This window comes from Microcaecilia unicolor, chromosome 12 (assembly GCF_901765095.1).
Source record: "Microcaecilia unicolor chromosome 12, aMicUni1.1, whole genome shotgun sequence".
Lineage (NCBI taxonomy): Eukaryota > Metazoa > Chordata > Amphibia > Gymnophiona > Siphonopidae > Microcaecilia > Microcaecilia unicolor.
The window spans coordinates 103,014,396-103,027,724 of NC_044042.1; the positions used below are offsets into that span (position 1 = coordinate 103,014,396).

Genomic DNA, 13,329 nt, shown 5'->3' on the forward strand with positions numbered 1-13,329 from the left:
TAACCTTGATTTCTTTCATTTCTGTATTGAACTGATTCACTTGGCTTGCGCAATCCATTTTTACCTGTTCCAATGAGGCATCTACTTTCTCAATCTTACTCACTATTTGGTGGATTTCACTTGTAGATTTCTTTACAGCCACAGTCAAATCTTGAACTGCTCTCCAAACAGGGTTGCCTCCTCCTGAGCTCTCTCGGGCCTTCCGGCTTCCCCAGCCTCCACAGCAGACAACTCGCCGACAGGTAGCGCGGTTTCAGCGCCTTCCGCGTCAGTCGCGCTCCCATCATCCACTGCAGCGGCCAGGCAGGGAGGAGGATTCAGCTCCGGTGGTGTGAGCGATACCTCTAGTCCAGAGGGCCCGGGTGCTCCTTCACCCAGGCTCTTCAACGGACTCACCAATCCGGTTTCGAACGGTATTTGATGTAGAAAGTTATCCAGCGTTTGCTGCAAGGGGGAAGATGTTCTAGCCAGCGGCAATTGGCTTCTTATCACCCCTTTTCGTTTAGTATGAGGCATTATTCCAAAAATCAAGGTAACAGCGTTACTGAACAAACTCTCCACACCGTCTGGCCGCCATCTTGACACGCCCCATGCCAATTTTTTTTAAAAAGGTTCCAGAAGTGATCCAGGAAATTATAGATCGGTGAGCTTGACATTGGTGCTGTGCAAATTGGTAGATACTATTATAAAGAACAAAATTACAGAGCATATTCAAAAGCATGGATTAATGAGACAAAGCCAACATGGACTTAGTGAAGAAAAATTTTGCCTCACCAATCTACTACATTTCTTTGAAGGGGTGACATGTGGATAAAGGTGCGCCGGTTGATATTGTGTTATCGGATTTTCAAAAGGCATTTGACAAAGTAGTTCATGAAAGACTGCAGAGGAAATTGGAGAGTCATGGGATAGGATGTAGTGTTCTTTTGTGGATAGAAAACAGAGAGTAGGGTTAAATGGTCAGTATTCTCAATGGAGAAGAGTAGAGTTCCCCTGGGGGTCTGGTCTGAGACCGCTGCTTTTTAACATATTTATAAATGATGTAGAGATGGAAGTAACTAGTGAGGTAATTAAATCTGCTGATGATACAATGTTATTCAAAGTTGTTATATTGCAAGAGGATTGTGAAAAATTACAAGAGGACCTTATGAGACTGGGAGACTGGGCATCCAAATGTCAGATTATCTTTAATGTGAGCAAGTGCAAAGTGATGCATGTGGGTAACAGGAACCCAAACTATAGTTACGTGATGTAAGGTTCCACATTAGGAGTCACCGACCAAGAAAAGGGATCTAGATGTTGTTGTTGATGATACGTTGAAACCCTCTGCTCAGTGTTCGGTGTCAACTAATAATGCAAATAGAATGTTAGGTATTATTAGGAAAGGAATGGAAAACAAAAATGAGGACATTATTATGCCTTTGTTTCGCTCCTTGGTGCGACCGCACCTGAAATACTGTGTGCAATTCTGGTCACCACATCTCAAAAAAGATATAGTGGAATTAGAAAAGGTACAGAGAAAGGCGACGAAAATGATAAAGGGATAGGACAACTTCCCTATGAGGAAAGGCTAAAGCGGCTAGGGCTCTTTAGCTTGGAGAAAAGACGGCTGAGGGTTGGTAGATATGATAGAGGTCTATAAAATAATGAGTGGAGTGGAACGGGTAGATGTGAATTGTTTGTTTACTCTTTCCAAAAATACTAGGACTAGGGGGCATGCAATGAAGCTACAACGTAATAAATTTAAAACAAATCGTAGAAAATATTTTTTCACTCAACGTGCAATTAAACTCTGGAATTTGCGACAAAGAATGTAGTAAAAGCAGGTACTTGTGACCTGGGTTGGCCACTGTTGGAAGCAGGATTCTGGGTTAGATGGACCTTCGGTCTGTCCCAGTATGGCAGCACTTATGTTCTTAAGGATGCTTTTTATAGCAGGTCCAACAATGTGGAACAGGCTTCCTCTAGAGTTATGGCAGATAGCATCTCTTCTCCAGTTTAGGAAACAGCTAAAAACATTTTTCTTTAAAAGGGCATTTTTTGTTAATAGCGTTGTTGGAGTTGTACAGGTGGATAGCTGGTCTTTTTTTTTTTTTTTTTCAGTTGTTGCTGTTAGAATGATTTGGTTTTAGTCAGTTGTGTTTGTTTATATAATTTTACTTTGTATTTTATAAGATTTATGGGCCTGATATTCACTGCTATTTAACTAGCCAGGAACAGCTCCTGGCCGGTTAAATAGTGCTAATATTCAGCATAAGATGGTTATCTCTAGTACTACTACTTATCACTTCTATAGCGCTACAAGGCATACGCAGCGCTGTACACCATACATGAAAAGACAGTCCCTGCTCAAAGAGCTCACAGTCTAAATAGGACAGACAAACAGACAGAACTAAGAGGTAAGGGAATTAAAGAGGTGGGGATAAAAGGGTACAGGGCAAGTGAGTAGTGGTTAGGAGTCAAAAGCAGCATTAAAGAGGTGGGCTTTTAGCCTGGATTTGAAAATGGCCAAAGATGGAGCTAGACGTACAAGCTCGGGAAGTCTATCTCTGCTGAATATGAGCACTTAGGGGCCCTTTTAATAAAGGGTTGCCAGAACTACCGCCGGCCCAGTGTGGGTGCCCGGTTAGGGAAGGAGCTCTAACCGCCTCCTCTGGGTGACGATGTGCTTCTTCCCCCCCCCCCCCCCCCCTCCCCAATTGACCACGTGGCAAGGGCAAATATACCACACAGCCATTTCATTTTTGGTTATTTTCACCCGCTGCGGTAAAATGGGCCCTGGTGCTCGACAACAATGGCTGCCACTGCTAGCACAGAGCCCCTTTTACCACAGTTTAGTGCATAGCGGCTAACCGGCTATCTGTGAACACATGGAGGAATACCGGATGAAACTGAAAGAAGCCAAGAGAGAGATACGACTGGCAAAAGCGGAAGAACAAATGGCTAGAAATGTAAGAAGGGGTGACAAAAATTTCTTCAGGTATATTAGTGAAAGGAGAATGACTAAAAAGGAATTGTGAGACTAAAAGATACTGCGAACCGCTATGTGGATAATGATGAAGGAAAAGCAAATTTGCTAAATAGATACTTTTGTTCTGTTTTCACAGAAGAAAATCCTGGAGAAGGACCGCGATGGACTGGAAATAGTACAAATGAGAATGAAGTGAATAGAGCACCGTTCACAGAAGAAAGTGTGTATCAACAACTTGAAAAGCTAAAGGTGGACAAAGCCATGAGACCGGACGGGATCCACCCCAGGATATTGAGGGAGCTCAGAGAGGTTTTGGCGGGTCCTCTTAAAGATTTGTTTAATATATCCTTGCAGACGGGAAAGGTTCCGAGGGATTGGAGAACGGCAGAGGTGGTCCCTCTTCACAAAAGTGGTGATAGGGAAGAAGCTGGAAACTACAGGGCGGTAAGCCTCACTTCGGTTATTGGAAAAGTAATGGAAGCGATGCTGAAGGAAAGGATAGTGAATTTCCTGGAAGCCAATAAGTTGCAAGATCCGAGACAACATGGTTTTACCAAAGGGAAATCGTGCCAAACAAATCTCATTGAGTTCTTTGATTGGGTGACAGGAGAATTGAATCAGGGACGAGCTATGGACATAATCTACTTAGATTTCAGCAAAGCTTTTGACACGGTTCCCCACAGGAGGCTCTTAAATAAACTGGATGGGCTGAAGATAGGACCTGAAGTGGTGAACTGGATTAGGAACTGGTTGACGGACAGACGCCAGAGGGTGGTGGTGAATGGAATTCGTTCAGAGGAGGGAAAGGTGAGTAGTGGAGTGCCTCAGGGATCGGTGCTGGGGCCGATTCTGTTCAATATATTTGTGAGTGACATTGCCGAAGGGTTAGAAGGTAAAGTTTGCCTATTTGCGGATGATACTAAGATCTGTAACAGAGTGGACACCCGGGAGGGAGTGGAAAACATGGAAAAGGATCTGAGGAAGCTAGAAGAATGGTCTAAGGTTTGGCAATTAAAATTCAATGCGAAGAAATGCAAAGTGATGCACTTAGGAAATAGAAATCCACGGAAGACGTAAGTTTTAGGCGGTGAGAGTCTGATAGGTACGGGCGGAGAGAGGGATCTTGGGGTGATAGTATCTGAGGATTTGAAGGCGACGAAACAGTGTGACAAGGCGGTGGCCGTAGCTAGAAAGTTGTTAGGCTGTATAGAGAGAGGTGCGACCAGCAGAAGAAAGGGGGTGTTGATGCCCCTGTATAAGTTGTTGGTGAGGCCCCACCTGGAGTATTGTGTTCAGTTTTGGAGGCCGTATCTTGTTAAGGATGTAAAAAGAATTGAAGCGGTGCAAAGAAAAGCTACGAGAATGGTATGGGATTTGCGTTACAAGACGAATGAGGAGAGACTTGCTGACCTAAACATGTATACTCTGGAGGAAAGGAGAAACAGGGGTGATATGATACAGACGTTCAAATATTTGAAAAGTATTAATCCGCAAACGAACCTTTTCCGGAGATGGGAAGATGGTAGAACGAGAGGACATGAAATGAGATTGAAGGGGGGCAGACTCAAGAAAAATGTCAGGAAGTATTTTTTCACGGAGAGAGTAGTGGATGCTTGGAATGCCCTCCCGCGGGAGGTGGTGGAAATGAAAACGGTAACGGAATTCAAACATGCGTGGGTTAAGCATAAAGGAATCCTGTGCCGAAGGAATGGATCCTCAGGAGCTTAGTCAAGATCGGGAGGCGGGGCTGGTGGTTGGGAGGCGGGGATAGTGCTGGGCAGACTTATACGGTCTGTGCCAGAGCCGGTGGTGGGAAGCGGGACTGGTGGTTGGGAGGCAGGGATAGTGCTGAGCAGACTTATACGGTCTGTGCCAGAGCCGGTGGTTGGGAGGCGGGGCTGGTGGTTGGGAGGCGGGGATAGTGCTGGGCAGACTTATACGGTCTGTGCCAGAGCCGGTGGTTGGGAGGAGGGGCTGGTGGTTGGGAGGCGGGGATAGTGCTGGGCAGACTTATACGGTCTGTGCCAGAGCCGGTGGTGGGAAGCGGGACTGGTGGTTGGGAGGCAGGGATAGTGCTGAGCAGACTTATACGGTCTGTGCCAGAGCCGGTGGTTGGGAGGCGGGGCTGGTGGTTGGGAGGCGGGGATAGTGCTGGGCAGACTTATACGGTCTGTGCCAGAGCTGGTGGTTGGGAGACGGGTATAGTGCTGGGCAGACTTATACGGTCTGTGCCAGAGCTGGTGGTTGGGAGGCGGGGCTGGTGGTTGGGAGGTGGGGATAGTGCTGGGCAGACTTATACGGTCTGTGCCCTGAAGAGCACAGGTGCAAATCAAAGTAGGGTATACACAAAAAGTAGCAAATATGAGTTATCTTGTTGGGCAGACTGGATGGACCGTGCAGGTCTTTTTCTGCCGTCATCTACTATGTTACTGTGAATATTCAAGGCTGCCCTTCTGCTCTGGACATCTGTGTGGCCATTTTCAGAGAATTCTGCCATATATACATCCATGTCCCTTGTTTTCACCTGTTCATAATTTGGATGTTCCAGTTTATAAAATGGATGTTCATGCTGGACATTTTCAGTGTATGGCTGTCCATCTCACATATTTTCAAACAGGCAATCTTGACATTTTCCTGTTCAAAAGTACATGTGAGGTGGACGTTCTGACTTGGAAATCACTATTCAGATGAGGATAAATTCTGACTTGGACATCACTATTTTGATGAGAGCCCTAGTAAATTTTCAAAGAGGCCAATTTAGGAGCATAACTCTCAGGTAGGAACATAAACTCTTTGATTATCGGGCCTAAGTGTTAATACAGATCTTAATCTATCTGATCTTCTGCAGACTTTTAGGTTATAATCTTTATTTCCCTAAATGAACAATAAAAAGAAATAGTGACAGTCATCACTTCTGAATTAGGGCCATTTGGTAACTGGCAATCAGTTTCACAATTTGTTGCCACACAAAGTATTTTCTTATTGCACACTTTTCAAAATCTTATATAGCCTTTTTTTTTAATACATTTTCAGAGGTATTGGAGGAACAAATGCAACCATACCAACAGTTAAATCTATTATGATGGCATCAACGTCACTGAGGAAGCTGTGAGTATTCTGTTAAATTTTAGTAATCTAGCTACTAAAAATATGCTACTTTACCTTTCTTATAAGGAATGAATTCACTCAAACTTGGGACACAGGAAAAGTTATGATCAACATATTTGTAGGATTTGATGAATAAAACATGTATCTTATACAACCTCTTGATGGTATTTTCATATAGAAGTTTGGCTGAGTTAGATTTGTCTTTTAGGACAGGCTCATGCTTGGAGATATGTACTATATTACCTCTCTCATTCCTTTTTGGAAAGGTGTTTCGACATGCACATCTGGAATAAAGACAGAAGTAGCATACATGAATACATAAATCGTGATGTGAACTTTGAGGAAGGGCATGAAGTCAAGGTCTGATGCCCACTGTTCATAGAAACATAAGTACATAAGTAATGCCACACTGGGAAAAGACCAAGGGTCCATCGAGCCCAGCATCCTGTCCACGACAGCGGCCAATCCAGGCCAAGGGCACCTGGCAAGCTTCCCAAACGTACAAACATTCTATACATGTTATTCCTGGAATTGTGGATTTTTCCCAAGTCCATTTATTTATTGCATTTGTATCCCACATTTTCCCACATATTTGCAGGCTCAATGTGGCTTACAGAGTTTTGTTATGACATAGTCATTACATGATGTCAGATACAATGTGCTTACAGAGTTTTGTTATGACATAGTCATTACATGATATCAGATACAATTAGTAATGTACAGAAAATAAGTAAGGGAAGAGAGAAGGAAGGGGTTATGCAGGATGCTATTGTAGGTGGACTTTGGGTTGGTGAGGTAGTCTTGTAAGACTGTGGGTTCTCTTTGTAGGCATTGTTGAAGAGGTGTGTCTTCAAAGATTTGCGGAAGTTATTTTGTCAATAGCTTTCAGGGATGTGGGTAGTAGTGGTTTATGGATTTGTCCTTTAGGAAAACGTCTAACCCCTTTTTAAACTCTGCCAAGCTAACCACCTCCACCACGTTCTCCGGCAACGAATTCCAGAGTTTAATTATGCGTTGGGCGAAGAAAACTTTTCTCCGGTTTGTTTTAAATTTACTACACTGTAGTTTCATCGCATGCCCCCTAGTCCTAGTATTTTTGGAAAGCGTGAACAGACGCTTCACATCCACCTGTTCCACTCCACTCATTATTTTATATACCTCTATCATGTCTCCCCTCAGCCGTCTCTTCTCCAAGCTGAAAAGCCCTAGCCTCCTTAGTTTTTCTTCCTAGGGAAGTCGTCCCATCCCCACTATCATTTTAGTCACCCTTCGCTGCACCTTTTCCAATTCTTCTATCCAGCTTATTTTCGAAAGAGAAAGACGCCCATATTTCGACCCAAATTGGGAGATGGGCGTCTTTCTCCCGTGGGCAAACAAATTGGTATAATCGAAAGCAGATTTTGGTCGTCTTCAACTGCACTCCGTCGCAGGAACGAACAAAGTGGACGGGAGCGTGTCGGAAGCATGGTGAAGGCGGGACTGGGGTGTGGTTATCGGCCGAGGAGAGATGGGCGTCTTTACCTGATAATTGAAACAAGAAGGGCGTTTTTGACGAGAATTTGGTCCGCTTTATTTGGACCCTTTTTTTTCAGGTCCAAGTCCCAAGAAAGTGCCCCAATTGACCAGATGACCACCAGAGGGAATCGGGGATCACCTCCCTTGACTCCCCCAGTGGTCACTAACCCCCTCCCACCAAAAAACCCACTTTACAAACTTTTTTTCCCAGCCTGTATGCCAGCCTCAAATGCCATACCCACCTCCATGACAGCAGAATGTGTTCTGTCCTCTGACAGCCTTTCCCTGGTTCTGATGTGGCTCTCGGGTGAGTGTGACACCTTTTCTGTTATGCGCACTGCAGAGTCACATCAGCAATGCATTGTGGTGGGTGTAGGGTATTGAGCTCAGTGATTCCACTAGCTTGTGTTAAATGCTCACGATGTTGGTAGTTGGTAGGCTCTACTCCCATGGTGCTTTTCCCTCTGCTTACTGGGTCAGAGTGTGCCCTGTTTTGTTTCCGGTAGTCCATGAGCTAGTGGCCGTTTTTGTAAGCCAGTTTTAGCTCCCTTTCATGTGTTACCCACCTTACTGAAAGTGGGCATTGTACAGCATTCTGCCAGCTCTGACCTACTGCTAATCTCAGTACCAGGGAGACTCTTTGCCAGTGGGGCACAACCTCTGAGCTGCAGTTAACTGTGAGTAAACGTGCTTATTCCAATTAACGACGTTTTTGGAGACATTAGTCTTCAGGTGTCAACTGGTGTGCCAAGGTTCTACAGCAGCAACAAGTCCTAGAGGCCTGCATGTATGCAGGTCCCTGGAGCACTTTTAGTGGGTACCGCAGTGCACTTCAGGCAGGCGGACCCAGGTCCATCCCCCCTACCTGTAACACTTGTGCTGGTAAATGGGAGGCCTCCAAAACCCACTGTACCCACATGTAGGTGCCCCCTTCACCCCTAAGAGCTATGGTAGTGTTGTACATTTGTGAGTTTTGGGGGAGGGGGTTGGGGGCTCAGCACCCGTGGTAAGGGAGCTATGCATGTGGGAGCTGTTTCTGAAGTCCACCACACTGACCTCTAGAGTGCCCAGTTGGTGTCCTGGCATGTCAGGGGGGCCAGTGTACTACGAATTGGATGCAATGTACTACGAATTTTGGATGCAATTAAAGCAGCTTCTAGGACTGCACAGAATAATAACTTCTCACCACTGCCTCAAAGAATAAAACCACATAAGAACAGATGGTTCACAGTAAGGTCATGCAGACTTCGTCATGTGACACTGAAGCATCCGCCCGCACAAGTGTTGCCACTAAAGAATTCTTTTGCTCCATTACAGCACTGTGATGCTCCTGAAAATAGAACTGAGGAACAGGAAAAAGCAATGAAGTTGGAACAAAAAGATATGAAGGTACCCAGTGAAAAGACACCCCCAAATCACTAATGTTGAAACACATACCAGGAAATATAGATGGAAAGCGATGGCCACAAATGCTCGTAGTCTAAGCATTAAAGTTCATGACCTTCAAGCCCTGATGTTGGAGGCAGACTTAGATGTTGTTGCAATCACGGAGACGTGGCTCAATGGTTCCCATGAATGGGATGCAAACATACCAGGCTATAATCTATTTAGGAAGGATAGAGAGGGTCGTAAAGGTGGAGGAGTAGCTCTGTATGTAAGGAATGATATCATGGCGACTGAAATGACAGGGACCTGGGGAAAGGATGAAGCGATATGGATCACCTTAAAAAGAGATGAGTGGTTCTGTTGATGGGAGATTTCAATCTGCCAAAGTAGATTGGAAGGTTCCGTCTGCAAAATCAGAAAGAAGTAGAGAGATCGTGGATGCTTTCCAAAGTGCTCTGCTCAGACAAATTGTGACGGAACCCACGAGGGAGGGAGCGACGCTGGATCTGGTGCTCACAAATGGGGATAGTGTGTCAAATGTCCGAGTGGATGCACACCTGGGAAGCAGTGACCATCAAACGGTTTGGTTTGCTATGACAGCTGAAGTAGAGGGCGGCCACTCTAAACTCAAAGTCCTGGATTCCAAGCATGCTGACTTTAGTAAAATGAGAGAATACCTGAGGAAGGAGCTGATGGGCTGGGAGGGCGTACAAGAAGTGGAAGGACAGTGGTCCAGGCTGAAAGAAGTAATAAATAGGGCCACAGACCTTTATGTAATGAGAGTAAATAAAAGCAAGAGAAAAAGGAAACCGATATGGTTCTCCAAGAAAGTGGCTGAGAAAATAAAGGCTAAAGAGTTGGCGTTCCAGAAATATAGAAAATCTCAAGAAGAGGAACACGGGGAGGAATACCGGATGAAACTGAAAGAAACCAAGAGAGAAGTACGTCTAGCGAAGGCGCAAGCAGAAGAACAAATGGCTAGAAATGTCAGGAGGGGAGACAAAAATTTCTTCAGGTATATTAGTGAAAAAAGAATGACTAAAAAGGGAATTGTGAGACTAAAAGATACAGCGAAACGCTATGTAACATAGTAGATGATGGCAGAAAAAGACCTGCATGGTCCATCCAGTCTGCCCAACAAGATAAACTCATATGTGTATACCTTACCTTGATTTGTACCTGCCTTTTTGAGGGCACAGACCGTACAAGTGTGCCCAGCAGTATTTCCCGCCTCCCAACCACCAGTCCCGCTTCCCATCACCGGCTCTGGCACAGACCGTATATGTCTGCCCTCCACTATCCTCGCCTCCCAACCACCAACCTCTCTTCCCCCACCTGCTCCGCCACCCAATTTTGGCTAAGCTTCTGAGGATCCATTCCTACTGCACAGGATTCCTTTATGCATATCCCACGCATGTTTGAATTCCGTTACCGTTTTCATCTCCACCACCTCCCACGGGAGGGCATAATGATGAAGAAAAAGCCAATTTGCTAAATAGATACTTTTGTTCTGTTTTCACTGAAGAAAATCCTGGAGAAGGACCAAGATTGACTGGCAAAAGTACACCTGAGAATGGAGTGGATAGAGCACCGTTCACAGAAGAGAATGTGTATCAACAACTTGGAAAGCTAAAGGTGGACAAAGCCATGGGACCGGACGGGATCCACTCTAGAATATTGAGGGAGCTCAGAGAGGTTCTGGCGGGGTCCTCTTAAAGATTTGTTTAATAAATACTTGCAGACTGGAGAGGTTCAGAGGGATTGGAGAACGGCGGATGTGGTCCACAAAAGTGGTGATAGGGAAGAAGCTGGAAACTACAGGCCAGTAAGCCTCACTTCAGTTATTGGAAAAGTAATGGAAGCGATGCTGAAAGAAAGGATAGTGAATTTCCTGGAAGCAAATAAGTTGCAAGATCCGAGACAACATGGTTTTACCAAAGGGAAATCTTGCCAAACAAATCTCATTGAATTCTTTGATTGGGTGACAGGAGAATTGAATAAGGGACGAACTATAGATGTAATCTACTTAGATTTCAGCAAAGCTTTTGACACGGTTTTCCAAAGGAGGCTCTTAAATAAACTGGATGGGCTGAAGATAGGACCCGAAGTGGTGAACTGGATTAGGAACTGGTTGACGGACAGACGCCAGAGGGTGGTGGTGAATGGAATTCGTTCAGAGGAGGGAAAGGTGAGTAGTGGAGTGCCTCAGGGATCGGTGCTGGGGCCGATTCTGTTCAATATATTTGTGAGTGACATTGCCGAAGGGTTAGAAGGTAAAGTTTGCCTATTTGCAGATGATACTAAGATTTGCAACAGAGTGGACACCCGGGAAGGAGTGGAAAACTTGAAAAAAGATCTGCGGAAGCTAGAAGAATGGTCTAAGGTTTGACAATTAAAATTCAATGCGAAGAAATGCAAAGTGATGCACTTAGGGAATAGAAATCCACGGGAGACGTATGTGTTAAGCGGTGAGAGTCTGATAGGTACGGACGGGGAGAGGGATCTTGGATTTGGATTTGAAGGTGACGAAACAGTGTGATAAGGTGGTGGCCATAGCTAGAAGGTTGTTAGGCTGTATAGAGAGAGATGTGACCAGCAGAAGAAAGGGGGTGTTGATGCCCCTGTATAAGTCGTTGGTGAGGCCCCACTTGGAGTATTGTGTTCAGTTTTGGAGGCCGTATCTTGCTAAGGATGTAAAAAGAATTGAAGCGGTGCAAAGAAAAGCTACAAGAATTGTATGGGATTTGCATTACAAGAGGTATGAGGAGAGACTTGCTGACCTAAACATGTATACTCTGGAGGAAAGGAGAAACAGGGGTGGTATGATACAGACGTAAAGGTATTAATCTGCAAACGAACCTTTTCCAAAGATGCGAACGCGGTAGAACGAGAGGTCAATATTCAATCCTCATTCTTCTTGATCTCTCCACTGCTTTTGACACTGTCGATCACAGCATACGTCTCGATACACTGTCCTCACTTGGATTTCAGGGCTCTGTTCTTTCCTGGTTTTCTTCTTATCTATCTCAGCGTACCTTTAGCATATACTCTAGTATAGCTCCAACAACAACAACTCTGCAAGAAAAGACTTCTGTTTCAGCAAAGATCTCCTTCATCACTACACCTAGTAGCCTCTATCGAAGACAGCTGGTCAAGAGGAATGCAAGAGACAGCAGTGGACTGTAATACACTGGACTCTGAAAGCCATGATTGGTTCTACCCAATTCATTGTACAGATGTCATGTTCTGTATTGGACACGGTGAGATGGCCTGAGCCAGCCACGCGAACGGTACTGTCACGCGGCGAGCAGAGTAAATAAAATAAAAGAAAGAAAAGAAAACCCAATGATTGGGAACTTAACCATTTTGGGAGGAAGTTCCTACTCAAAATAGATTGATGGTATAACCTAGACCTTCTGCCTGTACAAATTAACTCAAATTAACTCTATGCTTGCTGTAACATTGTAATACTGTAACATAGTAGCAAAGAACTCTTGTGATAAATTGCAAGTATAGATACCTTAGTTGAATGGCTACTCTGTTTAATGCTACATTGTGGTAAGAAACTTTTAAGAATCTGATCAGCATAATTATCTCAATTCCTGCTATTCTTAAATGTATTTCTAGACCTTTTAAATGCTTGCTTTTAACCGCCCACTTCGAAATGCTTCTAAACTGCTTTGCATTATACATGATATACCACGCTTTATGTTTAAATGTTCACTTAACTGTATTAATTGACTTGCTACTTTAAACACATGCATATAACTCTGCTTAATTGACTGTTGTTAGGACTTTGACTGTTTTCTGTTGCTGATGGGATCAGCGGCAATAGAACTATACATAATTCTGCCTGCCTACCTGATTGCAGCTGGGACTTTCACTGTTTTCGTTGGCCGATGGAATCAGCTGCAATAGAGCCACACATAATCCTACTTACTTGCTTGATCACAGCTGAGACTTTTGCTGTTTTCTGCTGCCGATGGGAACAGCTGCAATAGATCTACACTTAATTTGCTTGCTAGCCTGCTTGACTACTGCTGGGACTCTCTGTTATTATGCTTGTCTGCTGCCAGGATTTTTCACTAATCCTCCTGCTTGCTTGCTGCATGTTTGCTTTGAATATACAGGAATAGCGGTTGACGGAGCTAACCCCCTGATGAAACTATGTGAAACATGTTCCACGTCGGAACCTGAGCAGTGGCACTGTCGATTTGAAATCCATCATATGCACATACTTTATACCCATATCTCGGACTGAAAGACTGCGGCAGTTTGAGTTCTGGGTTTACACTCTATATCCTAGGCACTGTCACTTTAGAAATCGCTGCAGTGTCTTCATTGCTGAC

The 13,329-nt window shown here is 44.5% G+C and overlaps 1 protein-coding gene across 1 annotated transcript in view; it reads left to right on the forward strand.

The window, feature by feature from the left end:
- LOC115482024 (MATH and LRR domain-containing protein PFE0570w-like) overlaps positions 1–13,329 on the forward strand; it is a 351,267-nt gene that overhangs the window by 151,456 nt on the left and 186,482 nt on the right. Inside the window, exon 5 of the mRNA XM_030221566.1 lies at positions 6,005–6,079. Within this exon, the coding sequence (XP_030077426.1) occupies positions 6,005–6,079 (75 nt within the window). The remainder of the gene's footprint in view (positions 1–6,004; positions 6,080–13,329) is intronic.